Source organism: Ciconia boyciana, chromosome 1 (genome assembly GCF_034638445.1).
Source record: "Ciconia boyciana chromosome 1, ASM3463844v1, whole genome shotgun sequence".
Taxonomy (NCBI): domain Eukaryota; kingdom Metazoa; phylum Chordata; class Aves; order Ciconiiformes; family Ciconiidae; genus Ciconia; species Ciconia boyciana.
Genome location: NC_132934.1, coordinates 109,426,029 through 109,443,256, shown reverse-complemented (window position 1 = coordinate 109,443,256; position 17,228 = coordinate 109,426,029). Strand labels below are relative to the sequence as shown.

The following is a 17,228-nucleotide window of genomic DNA, read 5'->3' as shown; positions in this document are numbered from 1 at the left end:
TTTGTCTCAGTTTCCACTGCAAATCTTTGCTACAGATCTGTTTCTCATCTCCTAGCTTTTGTTCTATTCATCTTTGCTCCCACTGGCTTTTTGTAGGCCGGACTCTAGCTTATCTTCTGCTACTAGGATTAATATAAAATCAACAGGTAACATGCAAGCGTAGGATACCTTTTGAAAATGGGAAGACATCTCTGGAGTACTTAAGACCACATGAGCAGGCATACTGCTCAGTGTACTGAGGTGTTTGGACAAGAACGGATGCGTATCCCATCTCCAACAGTGACTGAAATTGTTATTAGTCATCTTCAGAAAAATAATTCCAGCCCTCATATTGTGTTTTTTCTTTTTTACTATCTAATCCCTTAATAATATATTATGCCTCAGTTGCTGTATGTGAGATAAATAATATGTCTTCTTTAAGCATAAACTGACACCCAGCAAAGCTATGGCTGTGGCTAACGCCACTCGTAGTAGCAGTAAGAGTTTCCAGTTCTGGGCTAGGACATATGCATACACTTGTATCCTCTCCTATTCAATTTTCACATAGTATCATAATTTTCTCTTAAATAAGATTTCTCATATCAACTCAGTCTGACTGGGTTTTTACAGCAAGGCACTGTTGACAAAATGTTAATGACATGGTTAATGCTACACGCAGCAGCAAGCTACTAGTAATCAGCTCAATGCATTTGGCTTTCCCATGGCCTTTATGAAATGGCTTCTTCCTCACCCTGACAGTTTCTCTCCTGTAAGTTCCTAGAGAGTGGAGGAAGGAGGAAGAGGGAGCTGACAGAGTAAGAAGATGCATGCCATCCTTTGTCCCTCCAGAGGTCACGCAGTAGAGATAATAAAGAAAATTAGGGACTGGCAATTGTACTACATAAACTGCACAGTTTACAAACTAACTGGAGAACTAAACTGTTTCCAGTTTCATTCTGAGGACAAGCAAGTATCTTTGCTGGGTGCTCAGGACACAAATCTACAACTCTGGCATGTGGTTCAGGTTTCTGTCTTCTGCAAGCTTCTTGCCTGGGCACCTATAGCCAGTCCTCCAAAACATTTTATTTTAGTTGCTGCAACGATTTTCATTTCTGCTCCAGTGAACTAAATTAATATTTAATGTTTATTGGAGCTGGTACTGTGGAATCCAATTGTATCCCCTGTCAAGTGACTGCTCTAGCCAGCAGGCCAGAGAGTCATGTGCAAACATATGCACACATACCACCCCCACCCCACCCCGCTTAGCTCAACTGGTATATAATTAGTCTGTATGAAGTATAACAGCTAATTCAAGGTTCTGGAGAAGGAGAAAGTCTCTCACTTGGTGGTTGGAGAAATCACACAGAAGAGGAGAACAGAAACCAAGAAGAAAATTTGAACCGTAATCCCCATCATGAGAAAGGATGCTGCAATCCCTGGGCTGTAATTGGTGGGCTGCCTGGTAAGAGGCAGCAGGAGGGGCAAGTCCTATCCACTCCTTTACCCCTATTCTCTACAAAGCTGCTCTGGGTAAATTTGGTCTAAGGAAAGCAATCAGATTAATCATAGAGGTAACATAGGAGCATGAATGCATAAATTATAGATCCTGATTTAACTTAAATGTAGGGTAGCTGTCTAGCTGCTCAATATTGTCCAGAATTCTACAGTACTGGGATTTCTTCACAGACAGACTTTACATTTCTAAGTATCTTTAAGCACCTTAAGAGTGAGGAAGCAACTTAAACTACAGATTTGAAAATCAGTGTTTTGGATTCAGACATCCCATCATCAGTGACTGCTAGATGACATGTATATGATTTTGCTTTTTAGTGATACAGACCATAAGCCGAACTGTATGATAACACGGGAATAGTACCACATTCCCTGTCATAGGGATGTTCAAAGGATAACTGTGCTAAAGATTGTTAAGTTTTAGATCTGATAATAATGGTATCATGTGAGTGCCTACGATGAAGGTGGGAATGTATGTCTAGCAGAGTCATCTTTGAAGTCCTACTTACACGCTATACTGGGTAAAACTGCTTCCAGCAGTTTGTAGCACTAAACCAATATGTGTGCGATTCACTAAGCTATTCCTGATGGACATTTGGAGCTTATTTGTGGACATCACTTTCTGCATACAGCAGTGCTTTCTTTTGTGTGTTTTTAGGGCAACAGGTTGTTGAACCACATCTGGATTCAATAGAGGTAGAGTAAATCTTGGCTGTTCCATGGTTATCCAGGATAAAAAAGTCATCTATTCCACTGAATCCTCCTTTGAAGAATTTGAGTTAAATAAGAGCAGGGGGAGTCACAGGGGGATGGGTCACTCTTTGATGTACAAGTCTTTGAACTGTAACTCTGTTGTCTGTACCCTTTTTGCAGATCTCTGGATGCCAGTCTTCTTCAAGAACTGTCCTGATTGTTCCTTTTTCTCATAAGTTAAAAGAAGTTAGTCTATCCAGGTAGAAGTTCTTATTCAAATACAGAAATACTACTGTGCAGTTTCCCCTCTGTCTGCCCTCTCAATCCGCCTATAATTCATTAGGATGATACTAATTCTCCTGTTGAAAGACTGTTCTACCTAAAGCAGAACAACACTGAAATTTCCTCAACAGTCTTTTTTTTTTTTTTTTCTATACTGTTTTTTTCATGTATGTTCCAGTTTTCAAGTTATCCATCATAGGCTTTTGTTGAGTTGCCTGAGGTAATCACGTTCTGCTAAATCGGGGTGGAGGGGTGAGAAAGGTTACCTACTCAACCTTTAATAAAGTTTCAGGAACTGCCAACTCCAAGCATCTTGTTTAACTAGGATGGATTTAAATGAGTGATAATATCCAGTTACTAGCTCTGAGACAATTTGGCAGTCTGAGGTACCATGAGGACTCAGCTACAGCAAGCAAGGCTGTTCTCCACAGAAATGAATATATGCTGGTATGCTGCCAAGGTTATTCTAGGGCTGCAGATGGCATCTACAGTTCCCACTGTATAAGCCTGGGTTTAATGCGACTGGTGCAGACAGTGTATAGCTGATGCAATTTTTTACTGGCATTTGATAATCAAATTTAAATTTTGTTTTCCCTAAATATTTTAGGACACATTGATATACTATGTGTTGTTCCTGCAACATGTCCTGACAGTAGTGTACAGACTTCTTCCCCTTAACATCAGCCTCTTCTGCATATTTAATTACCTTAATAAAAGCTAGTAATAGTGGGTACAAACAGGGCATATTTTGCAGGTACATAAAGGCATGAGTTGCAATAGGGCATGAGGACTGCCACTTTTTTTAAAGGGGCCCTAAGAGGCAAATATGGTTCGTCTCTCACATGGCATGGTATGTTTGTACAAGTGAAGGAAAGTGCTATAACACATGGAGAGGCAGTAAGACAGTATAGCAGGGTCATGGATAGTCAAAAATAAGGACACTCCAAGCTGGAGGCTCTGCAATCACATGCACAGGGATGTAAACAGCTCAAATTGCCACTGCGTCAGTTGATGTATCCTTGCCTCTAAAAAATAGCACTGTTGCAAAAATTACCCGGGTGTAACTGTGTGGTGCCACTGGATGAGCTTGCATAACTCAGATGAAAAATATGAAGCTTTGCTAATATCTACCAACTAAGGCTCTATCCAGAGTAACTTCCAAAGAATATAAAGGGTCTGTCCAAACAGCGTGGAGCTGTTAAGCTGTGTAAAACAGTAATGTGGGAAGAACTGCTCTGTGTAGCAGCATGTATTTCTTACTGCAACATGAACTATTTTATGTGGTTGATTCCAGCTCATGGCTATATTTGCAGCCTTAAAGTGTTTAGACCATTGTCTTTTAAGCAAATTTTGTACTTCTGGATGCATTCCTGGTAGTCACACTTCAGAACTGGTCTAGAACATTTGGTTTTATCACTGTATTTTACTAAGTACAGATTGAAACCTAAGTTGCAGAGTGTTAGAGAAAAGCTTTATTTGACACAACAGCGACAGTATAGCTTTTAATGTATAACTGATATGGATTGCTGGTCTTCTCTGGCTGTATAAAAGAATTGCTTTTTTATCAGGAAGATGGTTTTTAAAAGCTACTGAGTCTAACTTAGAATTAGTGTGGTCAAAATGTGGTGCTTGTACACCAGAATTTATTTGAAATGATTTGTAAAAGAACAGGTTACGGGCAGCAGGTACATATCTAAATCAGCTAAGGATCCATGAGATATATGAAAACTGAACGGGGAATTTCTGAGTCCCTAATTCTGATTTCCAAAAAGGTGAGACTCGCACAAACCTGATAAGAAAATTAAAACACAAGCCAGGAGCTCACCAATGAAATTGTTAGGCTTTAGTTTTTCTATTCTAGATGCTACTGTGGCTTCATTGTCTTCCAGTGAGTTACTCCTGATTCGTATGAGAGTGAGAGCAGAGAGAGGACCCAAGAGTCTCAGCGTAGACTCCTGAAGGGCAGAAGAATATTTTTAATCTGGTGTTGTGTCTACAAATATAGGCAGATGCAAGTATGAACTGGCTGGTTGGGAACCAGCTCCAGCCCAGAAAACTGCAGATAAGGTGGTGGTATGGACAAAATAGTACATCCTACTCAGAGGCTACTCACCTATGTGTGGGGGGCTGTGTGAGCCAGCTGGCTCTTCCTGTTTCACTTGGAGCTTGGTGCTGCCAGCAGCCATCTGTGGGCATCTCCCGGAGGTAAGGCAGTGCATGGGAACAGGAGTGGGTGCCTATAGCCACAGGCAGTGGGTGCAGGTTAGGTTAGAAAGACTGTCCTCAGGCTGTATCCAACGTGGCGTATAAATTGGTAGAGGAACTCTGAATTAAGTTGCCAGAAGTGCTCAGATTGATAGACGGATTCCTTTTGGCTTCATTTAGCTATGGATCAGGCTCTCAGGGAAGAAATAGATGACTAAAGTCCTTAACCTGAATTCTCATAGGCAAAAGTGGAGAGGCAATCTTTCTCGCAGAGTGGATTGGAAAACCTCTGCTGGCCTTTCAAAGTTCTGTTCTTAAATGCTCACGCAAGGCCTGGGTGGCTACAAACTTAGAGGGCTGCGTTGATTGTTTGGAGCTCTTTCAAGCAGGATGTGCTTAATAAGACTGTCATCTTGATATTAAAAAAAAAAAGCCATCAAAGTAAAAGGGAAGTGGGGCAATGGGAAGCTAAATGTTTGCAAAACAGGCTGGCTCTTTGAATTTCCCAATCCATTACATAACAAAAATGCATGAACTGTGTGATTAAGAATACTAAGTAGTAAGTACAGAAATCAATTCTGTTTAGTGAGGATTCAAATCCCCTTGAGGCTTTAAAATGTTTTTTAAAGTCTAAGGAGGTGGGGGGGGTGACATCTTTTCTATAAATGCGTAGAATTACTAAGCACAGGGGATTTATTTAACCAGGAAACTTACATTATTGAGATTAGACATCTCATTTTCAAGGTGCTCCTGGAAGATAATGACTCCTATACCTATAATTCACTATAGACATCAGTTTTGTCTGATAATACATAAATTGGCCTGATGACAGAAGTTAGCAGTTTTCACTCTAAATTGCAGTATAGTGCTAGATAGCAATAAGGAATGTGTGGGCCAGATTCATTGAGTTTCAGTAAAATTATAGAGCAGAGGATTTGGCCCTCCCATTTAGGAAATACACATTTCCTCTCTAGAACAGAGATGCAGTTTTTCCTTTGATTAGAATATAACTGCTCTGAAAAAAAATGTAAATCTTCTGGGACAAGGGAAAGAACAATGTGATTATTTATCCTAGAAGGAATGTTAGCTTCAAGGCATGGCTGAATGTTACAATGAATTGTATGGGAAACACCATGTGCTTTTATGATGTTGGGATTAAATGTGATCAGTTAGCAGGAGAAGGTGCATGAAATTCTGATTGCACTATATTTGACGGGAATTTTGCCAGTGACTTTAACAGGCACAGACCTTCCCTGGGATTCTGGAAATTGTGAAAGCATTTTACTTGCCTGTTTGATTTTGAGTTCCAGAATACTGGCTCTTCATGTCTTTATTTGCTTGATTTTCTGGGCTGAAGTAAATGTTATGGCTATTTATCCTGAGTGAGCTTAAAATAATCTTTAACTGAGCTAAACTCTGTCACAAAGCCTTGTAGCAAAGGTGTAAAAGCTGCTGTGTTGAACTGATCATTCTATCTGTAAAATTGTCTTTTCAAAGGAGGAACGGAATACTGCAATTTGGCAGGGGTGAGGGGGGTTGTGAAGCTTTTTCCTTACCAATTTTTAATTAGCTGCTGAATATAAAAGGAGGAAATGAAGAAGCTGTCTCTAAATTGAAGGAGATTCTAAAAGAAAAAAAAATCAATAACGTTTAAAGAATCAGATTTTTAGTTAGTACTTCATGGGTCCTTTCCAAACTTTTAAGTAGATGTAATTTAGAGCCAGTGATGGGAACATTTGATTCAGGAATATCAAATGTTAGTAGCTCTGTCTTAGAGACGCTATTGTGTTTGTGGTCTGAAACAGAGCTTTCTACCATTTGGAGTATCTTCAGGGGATGATCATGATGGAAAATGTTAAACTTGTTTTATAATAGCAGTTTCCTAGGTTCGAATAGTGGCTTCTCATAGAGCACTCGGTCATGGGTTGTGGGTCAACAAGGAAAGCGTTCTGCACAGAACTGCTTTGTCATCTGCCTATTGTAAGTGAAGAGAAGGAGGTGAAATGAGGCAGGGGTTTTATCCAGTGTGCCACCTACACAGTTGCCTTCACATGTTAGAGAATATGTGGTGTATTGAGTAGGCACTTGCTGAAAGCAAACACACAGTCTCTTTCCAAAGAAATGGCAGAGCCAAGAGGAAGCCTCTAACTGACTTAATTTCTGAATCTCCCACTTTCCACCAGGGTAGCCTGTGGAGCATAGTAGCAATGCACTATGTTTACCTTGAGCTCGTGATAAAGTAATAATTCATCCTTTTATGTGGAGTGAATAGAGACATGTGACCACTTAGCATATGATTAGTTATATTGTTGCTCTTAGTTTTAAATCTGTGTGAAGATGCTCAGATGACAAATAGGTGATGATCAGAGGAGAAGTGGATGCACATTTTCATTAAGGATAGATATGCTGTGGGAGGAAAAAAGGAAAGGAGAAGAAAAAAGGGGTAAATGTTAGTTCCAGATTTACTGAAATGTGTCCAGGTTAACAACTACTAATATATTATTTTTCCTTTGTCCAGCAAACCAAAGAAATCTGCGCATCGCACAGCTCTGCTGGTGAGTTCTCACAGTGATAGATGAAGCTGCACCAGTAGCATGGCTAGCATAGGACTGGGAGCCTGGAGCCAAGGCGGAATTGTGAGTACCGGAATCATGGCTCGACCTTAACTGCTGGTATGCCAGACTAGATTATGGGTTGCCATTTACCGTGTATACACAGCTGAAATCCAGTCTCCAGAAAAGGCCAAGGATACCTAGAGATCTCAGATATGAAGTCTTTTCATTGTGCAGGAATAGAAACCTCAATATATGAAAGCCTCAATTTGTGGGCATTTTTTCTTTTTTAATGTGTTTGAACTACTTGCAAGGATGTAGAGCCCAAGTATGTAGAAATCATGTAGCAGTGAAGAAAGAGAATTAAATGCTAACAGTAGTGCAAGATTAGAACTAGGAAGTGAAGGTTCAAGTGTTTCCTGTTTGGTAAAACTGATTTCTGTACCCTCATTATAGTTCTGGTACGCTGCTGCTGGTGCAAGTTACTCTATTTATACTAGAGAAAACGTGCATAGATGTCACAACACTGATGTTACCTTCAAACTTGTTCTATTAAGGTACTGGTTTTTAAATTATTTTCAAAGCTTGAATCCTTTACACAGACAGCTGTGGTATCAAGTGGCATTAAGAACTTTTACTGAGTATTTTATTTATATTATTCATGCTGATCAACCAATCACAAGCTGTTGCATCTTATTTTAATTATTATAGTAGGTGTTTCCTCACAGTTGGTAATTTATCCATTAGTCTAGGACTGGAACCTGGTGGAGAATGTCATCTATAATTTAGGCCTATCAACAAGCTTGAGCCTTACAGATGGCTGTATCAGTGAATTAGTAGAGGTCTAAAATGTTACCTTTTCATAAGAGGAGTCTTAACACTGTAAATACTCAAAAACATGTAATAACAAATTTGCAGTCTTTAGTCTTAAGGCCTTAATGGCTTGCATCTAGAATATCTGCAGCACTGCTTTAGGATCCCACTTGAAGTATTCACTGAAAGCTATTTTTTGTAAAGCTATTAGCCCAGCAGAATAGAAATCAGAGTGGGTTACACTTCTGTTTCTCCAGTGGGATATTTCAACCAAGTATTTTAAACCTAACTTGAATAACTTTCACCCAATGCTTTCACTGTAATGCCTTCAGTATAGATATATGCAGAGAGCCGACACAGCTGGAAAGAAAAGGATGAATGCACCAGGATATGAAATGAGAGCAATTGAATGCTGGAGTTCTGCCTTTTGGAGAATGAAGGAAGTCAAACAAGCTGTCTGGGGCGTGCACTCAGGAGGCACGTCCACAGAGTCTAAACCAGTATGACTCCCAGTTTCAAACTTGAGCTCTGTATTTGTGAAAAACCTGCCTCTGGTTTTCACATTTTACTTCAATGGAGTAGTGCCTAGCTCATGAGATTTCAAGCCTGATGTGATGAATTGCACCTGTCCAAATGGTGAAGCAAGAACAACTGAAACAAGAGTTGGCCCAATGCCCTAGAAAGTTTCCAGATGAGCATTTATCTCTCTTCACCAAAGGTTGTCTTCACAGCTCTGCATTTTTGCCTTCCTACATAGCTGCTTGCCATATATGTGTATGTCTGTAAGTGTAGATACAGGCTGCTTTTTATCTTTTAATTTGTTTTTCTTCTTAAAGTATTCTCTTTTCTGCATGTCTATGAATATAAGCAAAATGAAAACTGAATAGCTCAGTATAAGATCTGTGCTTTCTTAGCTACTCTTACCTTGAGGATCTGTGGTGTAAAATTAAGAAACTTCCTCCTAAAGGTTTCAGAGTAAATACACATAGCAAAACCCCCTCAAAAGGCATAATCCAAAATCAAGAGATTAAATCAGTCTGAATGAAAAACGCATTCCCCTGAGTTACTTAGGTGTTGTTTCCTTATTATATCTTTTTATTTTACTAGCTCCTCAGTCTTTCTGGAGTTTTCCAGATAGCTATTACGGTAAATAGGCATTAAAAAAAAATAATAATAATTCTCCATAGCTGGGACAGGGCACTTTTGATCATTACTTTCATAGTACTTTGCACATGAGGTTTGTGCTGTTATTTCAGTTTTTCCAGCTGGAGAACCTAAGGCACAGGAAGGATAAGAACTTCCCCCCTCACAAGGAAACTAGCAAGTGAGCCACAAAGCAAATGCAAGCCCATCTTTGGCAAGCAAGGCCTCTCAGATGTCTATTTTTATATAATCACATTAGGAAAGTGTCACTAGGTGGTAACTGACAAAATCTGTTAGTGTTCCTCAAGTTTGTAGGAGGAGTAAATGAGAAGCTTCTCATTAATTGGCTTCTTATCTATAACATTTTTCATGAAGCTACTCATAGTCAACCCTACAGTAAATAAGAAAAATGCAAACTAAAGATCTTTTCCTTTTAAAATCTTGAATCTTATCTCTCCTCTGGTGTTTGTCTGCATGCCTTTGTGTGAGCCTTGTTTGGGTTTTGTTCAGGGTAGAAACTAACTTATGTTAAAATGTATTTATCCTGCCAAAATATGGAGGTTTCAAATTTACTGGGGTGCAGGATCAAACTGCAAAATGACTAGAATAAACTGTGGTCAGAAATATGAGCAATGAAAGAGATGTTTGACATTGACAAATATGAAGTTCTGGGCCCAAAAAAAGGAAATCAAGATCTTGTTCACAAAATGACACTACCTCTCCATTTGTCATGAATTTCAGCTTATCTCTTTGGTACCAACTGCTGCTTGTTCATGTAACCAAATATCATAGCATTCACATAAGAGCTATGGGAAATTGATTGTGGGTTGGGAGGCAACATTATTGCAAAACCAGTCTAATTTCGGGTATTTCATAATCTGAAACAATTTGAGACTCACAGTGCTTTCATCATTATTTCTTCCTCAGACTGTAGTTCTGCTCCACTAAGGGTGATGGAATTTTGCTGATTTATACCAGTTAGTGACACAGGCTACTGTTTTTCTTTACAATTGCTTATCCCTCATCTGCCTGCCCGTATAGACTATAATACCTTTCATTATAACCCATGGATCGGCTTTGAATACTCCCAATTTTTTAATTTCCAGATTTGCCATGTTTTCTAATAGCAAAATTGGTTTAGTCCTAATCTGCGTCATCAAGCAGTCAACATGTCAGACACCAGTTTGGTAATTATTCTTTAGTGTACAGGCCCAGAGTGTGAGGTTTTTATTTGGTTTTCATTTTTTTTTTGTTTGTGGGGGTTTTTTTAAATAATTTGATCGTGGCACACAGGTTTCTTTTCCAAGGTCCCTAAGTAAGATGCTTCCATTCAAAATGTACTCAACAATAATTACTGAATTTTATAAATTAGTTGATCTGTATAGAAAATCAGTGTTTTCCAAGACTTTCTGTGTGTCTTTTGATAATCCAAGCAAGCTGAGAAGATTTGCCTTGGAGTGAGCTGTATGTTCCAGTGGTCTTAGGCAGAAAGAGATTTATTTCTATTAAATGATAGACTAAATGGAAACAACAGCCTGCAAGAGAGCATTTCCCGAGTCCATCATAATTATTCAGACCATGCTTTTGTTTTGTTGGTAAACATTGTTCCTTAATTCAGAAAACAGTTTGTACTGGCCTGGGGAAGCCTGTCTCATTTGATAATGGGCTCTGAATCCAGTGGATTATTGCAGGGATTTTATCTTGCAGTAATCTCCAGGGAGAAATGTACAAACAGCTGGGAGAGCAAGGAGGAGCTGCATTGTGCGGCGGGAGTTTGTGGAGCAGAATTTTGGGGTGCTGGAGTGGATCTCAATACCAACATGAATCTTTTCTGTTTTTCTCTGGTAAGTGTACACACACATGGCTTTATTTAGCGGGTTGCTGAGTTGATAAACTGAACTGGTGGGTGTGTTTGGATGGAAAAAAATCAAGGTGTTATAAACTGTGCAAGGGTTGTGTAATGACAGTGAGTCTCTCTAGCAGAGACAAAAGTTTATGTATGAGAAATTATACATAGCAGAATATGATTCAGTAAAAATAAGATGAAGCAAAAAGCATGTAATAAATGTACTGTGCACTATATGACTATTACAAAAACATGCAGATTTAAACATGAGGCATTTGACCCCAACACAGTAAAATGTCTTATATGTATGTTAAAATTACTAAATATATGTATGCTATAATTTGCTTTAAGCTAGGTTTTTTTGAGATAGTATTATCTGTTTTCCTTTTTAAGTAGTTTGGGAGAACTGCTAGAACTTTTCAAGCATTAGTTTTCTATTAGCCAAGCATGAATACATAGTCATCAGGGCTAATCCAGTCATATGGCAACATGTACTCACAGATGGAGGAGTTGATTTAAGACCTGATTCTTTTTTTTTTTTACTTTCTCTTTTTCCCCCCTCTCTTTCCTTGCTCCTAGACAACTGGTCAGAATGAACAGGTAAATCAGGAAAGGAAATCCACAGAAACTGTTTCTGTTTTCAAAGTTTAACTGTCTGCCAATACCAATGCTCAGTATTAGTAGTGGTAATTAGATGAGTATATTTGCTGTATTTACACAGCACAGTAGATCTGTTTGCCCATTTTTCATCTTTTGTCCAGATGTTTAGTATATCTTCCTCATATGCTTAGAAAGAACAATAAAAATCAATATTCAAACTGCACTGACACAAATTCAAATAGGGGAGCTGCTTTTTGTAAACCATTATTCCTGATTGCTAATGCTATCTTAGTGCAGAGTACTGGTGTTCTCCAGATCATAAGGATTAAAAGCTGTTTTGGAGTACTTAAAGTAAAATGCAGTGGTATTTTAGGATTCTGTGACAAGAGGCATTCATAACAAATAATTCCCTGGGAATTCAATGACACTTTTGATCATAGTTTAATGTGAATACCTGTGTATTTGTTCAAAGTTGACAATGCCTTTGTGGTACAAACTGTAATAGCTTGAAAATATTAATTTCTGCAGTTCTTTGGGACAGAACTGTTGTATCAATATTTTATTGTTCCATTGGGGCAGCTTCTTGCTTTCTATGTAGTTCACTTTTTTAAAAGGTGTTGAGCCTTGTATCAGTTGAGAAATCAGCATTTAGACAAAATGTGAGGTAGATTGTGCGGGTGAGAGTAGGTCAAGTTGCAGTTTCTCTATTAAACCGGGTGTGCAGCAAGTGGAATTTCTAAGAGAGAGATAATGACTGCAGTAATAACGGATGGCTCAGACAAGTGAAAGCTAGTGCCACGATAGTTTCTGTAATGAAATAATTAGTTCTGTTTAAAGATTGCTGCTAAGAAGATAACCTCCGTTCTTTACAAGCTTTCCATGGGAGCCATTCTGTCCGCTGTGGTAATTTTTCAAGCACTTGGCAAAACATCTTGCAAGTTATCAAGGTCTAAAGATAATTCATAGGTCACTAATGTATTTCATAAAACTCAGGGCCTTGTGCAGTCCTCCCTATGCATGCAACACAGTGCAGTTGCTTTCTGTAATCAGATTGTCTAGCTTGGAAATGAGCTGGTGATCCAAGTATGTACACTAGCTACTTTTATTCTGTCAGCCTGTGACTGTGAAAAGGCTGGCAACAAAGTGGTTGAAGCATCAATATGAGGGTATTTTTCCCTTCACGAGAAGCAGGTCAGAAATAATGCACAGCAACAGAATAATTAGCCTTTAAAGACATCTTTTGAAGACACTAGAGGAGCCGGTTCCTTAGTGGATGCAAATAGCCACTGTTGAATAGAAATCACTGCTGATTTACATCAAGTGAACATCTGGAGTAACTGCTAAACCTGAAACCACGGAAGAGAAGTTTAGGCTATTGGCGGACAGAACAAAAAGAGCTTTCAAAAAAAATAATATTCTTACGGAAGTATTTTCCTCACGTAGACTGATTGACAAGACTTCAGACTGCAACAAGTGTGTGCTTGTGTGTACATGTGTGTGTACATATGCATATATTTTTTAAATAGATTGTTTTATAGCTCAGACAATAGTTTTCTACCCTACAGAGTATGGTGGTTGAAGTAAGCTACAACCTGAGGGAATGACAAGAATATTCTGTTTAAAAACAGTAGAACCAGACTTCTGGCTAATCCAAAGTGGTGGAACTACTATGGTAGTTAAAGGAACATCAGTTTATGCTGTTGGATATGACTGTCTGTGGGTTTGCTTTCATACCTGTCCATAAAACTGAGACATATTTTTAGCATGAGAGACACAGTGTTATGGGCCAGTCCAGCAAGTGGTGACGTGGGGGCTGAAGACACACTCAAGAGTCAAAACATGGTTATAAGGGCTTTGGAGCCTGGACTGGACTCTGCCCTTCCCAGGGAGGCAGACAGAAATTATTCCAATCTGTTGCCACCTGGGAGCCCTTTGATCTCCTGGTATGAGTGCTCCAGCATGGGGTGTTTCCCCAGCAGTACCATGTGTCCTGAGTTGACTTCAGAATGATTTGGTTTCTCAACTGATTACTTTTGCATCAGACTCATTGCCTCGGTCTCAAAGGATCTGCAGACAAATTAGATTTGCCTTCAAAACTTTGTGTCCTTTTTCCATTTACAAAATGATCAGAAGCATAAATGTCCCTTCTTTTGTAGACATATCATGTTAAAAGGTCAACCTTAGACCCTGAATTTGCAGTGTCTTTTCCATCTTATGGTGCTTAGCATGTCAGACAATTAAATCAGAACAATACTGTTTGTATTATGGGCAATATACAGAGAGGTGCCCAAATCCAGCACTGCTTCTGGATGAATTGCAAGAAATTATGTTGCCAAACCATCTATTTTGATACTCTGCCTAAAAAAATGACAACATACTACAAATCTGAGAAATAAAAGATATTCTTGAATTGTCAAGTCCTTTAGTTAAGGTAGAATTTTTTCCTTACATTATTTTCCTGAATCAACTCTCCAGTATCCAAGATATATGCACTGGGGTTAGCACCAGTTCCCCTGGAACACTACCAGTTAATCCTATCCTGAGTTATTCTCTTTTCTGACAGGGTATACTTTTACTGGTTTGGTAGCATTTTGTGCAGGAAGCAACAGAAGTGTCTCCTTATATGGGACCATCTTTGACCAAGGTTGTATATTTAGCCCAAATAACAGGCTTTTTAGTTATTTCTTTACAGGTGCTCCAATTAATAAAGTACACACGTCCAGGAACGTGTCCAGGCATTGAGCCTCCTCAGCACACAAGCACCTGTGTCTGTTCTAGCAAACCCTCCAAAACAAGGTAGCTGCATGCAACCTGCCTGTCAAGTATAGTTTTGATGGTGTTTTAACAACTGTGCCAAGGAGTGGTCTGAATGTCTGTTAGTTGACATAAGACAAGTGTGGGCCAGGGACTGTTCTGGCAGGGGGCACCAGTGCAGACAATCACGTTACAGTACTGGTCCATTCTTGTCCATCATTTCATTTACTAAGAGAGATACAGCCAGATGTATTTCTGTTTCAAAGAAAAACTGAATTTCAGTAAAATTTACGTAAGAAAGTGGATGTGAGGGGCATGAAAGAGTTCCTTACACAAGACAATACTTAAAGACTATATCCTATCTTCTTTGGCCATGGGCAGTGGCATTAGTAATGGAACTAATGAAGACAGGGAAGAATTTCAGATACTTAAGAGGTGTCAACATCCTGTATATCAGAAACCTGTGTAAGAAGGGCAGTAGAGAAAGGATACAACACTCCTAATCACAGGGTAGCTCAGGTCAGTTATTCAAGTTGAGCACTGATCTTAGGGTTTAAGCCCAATAAAATCCCTTGCATTTGTCTATTTGTCTTCCGTATGGTAACTTGCTAACCACCACTTTTGCTAGTATAACGTAAAGTTAAGTACCGAGTGAAAGTCTAATCGTCTTAGTGATTTTCAGTAGCATTGAACTAGTTATATACTTTATTTTGATAGTTGGTTTAAAGATGTGCTGTCAGCACAATGTAAAATATATTACATCTAATGTTATAAACTGAAACAGCCCTTGGCACTAAAACCTAATGTTTCTACAGTACAAGATGCAGAGAAAATAAGTATTAATAACAGTGATGTCATAGATAAATTATTAATTAGATGGAGCTTCCATATGTTAAAGAAACCATAGAGTAAATAGAAAGATGCTAATGCTGCTATGGCTATTGGGATGTGATGTTACTTAGAAATGGATTTGACTTAAAAATATGTTTTAACAAAGAAGAATTACCTGAATGTGGACAGACCATCTTCTAAAGTGTAGTGTTAGTAGAAGAGATCTGAGTGGTTGAGCTTTGTAGTGCTTCCCATATAATCATCTTCATGTACTCCTTGTTCGTTTTAGCTGGGTTGCCATCATCCCACCATACACAGGAGCTCACATTGAAACACTGAGCTGGAGAATGACCTGACTGCATTACTAAATGCACCTCTCTCCGGCTTATGATCTATCTAGTCTCTGCATGCCATGATAATGATATAATGCAAAGAAAAGAGCAAAAAACAATTATTTTCTTCTAGATCTGAACTAGGATCTTTTTTCCCATAAAAATCCTGATGCATAGGGCTTCAAAAGGCTTTCTCATCCCATGTAGGAGAAAGGAAATGTACTAACTACTCCAGAATTAAGTTAATGTTTTCTTCTCTTATCTCTCATATTGCTCTGTGATGTTTAGTGTGCTGAGGACTGCTAAAAGGGTTGATGTGTGAAATGGAAAACTTTACTGACATCGCATTTTTTGGTATAAAAGTAGACCTAACTTAAAAAAAAAAAATTAAAAAGGGAAGCAACTTATGCTCTTGCCTTTCTTGTGCTCTCACTCTTTCCTGTGTGCTTGCTTTCTTGTGCTCTCATGCTCTCTTGCCCTCAACCCTGTCCTTTCTTGCACCCACCCTTTCCTGTGCCCTCATGCACAGGAGCTCTTTCTCACATAAGCATTCTCTTTTTTGTGAGCATTCCCTCTCATGTGTGCTCCGTCTCTCTTTCACTCATATTTGCTTTCTCATCCTCTCTCTCATGTGCACTTTCTTTCTCACATGCTCACTCTTTCTTGCATGCAGGCATACTTTCTCATGCCATCTCCTTTTCTCATGCCCTTGATTTTTCTCACTCTCTTTCTTGTGCCCTCACACCCTTTCTCACAACCTTGTGCTTGAACCTTTTCACACCCTCATGCTTGCTTTCTCACCACATCTCTCCCCCCCTTCTCTACACCCTCTGTCTCCTTCTTGTGTTGTCTCCCTCTTTAGTTCTTGTGCATTCTCTTTCTGGAGTGCTCCCCCTTTCTTGTGGCCTTGCTTCTTTTGTGCCCTCCTTCTTTCTCGCACCCTCATTCTTCCTCACACACGCTTGCTGTTTCTCATGCAACCAAGTTCTCACATGTTTATGTGCTTTATCCCACCCTTGTACCTTCCTTTCTTGTGCCCACCCCTTCCCATGCCCTCACACTCACTGTTTCTCACGTGAGCTTTCTTTCTCATTCGATCTTTCTCATGCACTCTTTTTCTCCCCTATTCTTTAGCACTCTTTCTCACATGCTCTTTCTCTCTCTCGATCTCACCTTCCCGATTTCTCTCTCACTCTTTCTTGCTTTATTTAGCTTTGCTCTTTCTTGCCTTTTTGCTCCTTCTCTCTCACCCTCTCTCTCTTTCCCTCTCTTTCTGTCATGCTCACACTCTTTTCTCATTCATGCTGACTTTTCCTTGCACGCTTACTTACTCTTTCTGGATATCGGTATGCTCTTTCTCATGCCCACTCCTTTTCTCACACCCTCGCTTTCTTTCTCATGCCTGGTCTGTTGCACCTTCACTTTCTTTCTCACAACCTTGCACTCTTTCTTGCAACCTTGTGGCCTTTCCTGCAACTGTGCACTTGCTCTTTCCTACACCCTCATGCTCACTTTCTTCTCATGCCATCTCTTTCTCGCACCTTTCCACACATTCTCTTTCTTACGCACTATTTTCCTCTTTCTTGTGTGGTCTTTCTCACAGACTCTTGTGCGCGTGCACTCGCTCTTTCTCATGCCTTTGCTCCCTTGCTCACCTTCTTGTCCATGCTCACACTCTTTCTGTGC

General features: G+C 39.4%; 1 protein-coding gene across 3 annotated transcripts in view; it reads left to right on the top strand.

The window, feature by feature from the left end:
• Positions 1-17,228, top strand: part of SAMSN1 (SAM domain, SH3 domain and nuclear localization signals 1) — a 161,806-nt gene that overhangs the window by 60,969 nt on the left and 83,609 nt on the right. Inside the window, exons 4-6 of one of the 3 annotated variants that reach the window (XM_072851779.1) lie at positions 2,365-2,444; positions 7,190-7,307; positions 10,887-11,023. In XM_072851779.1, the coding sequence (XP_072707880.1) occupies positions 11,000-11,023 (24 nt within the window). In that variant the 5' untranslated portion in view covers positions 2,365-2,444; positions 7,190-7,307; positions 10,887-10,999. Of the gene's footprint in view, positions 1-2,364; positions 2,445-7,189; positions 7,308-7,732; positions 7,781-10,886; positions 11,024-17,228 lie in introns of those variants that run through there. The other 2 variants (XM_072851789.1, XM_072851798.1) reach the window with 2 other exon arrangements.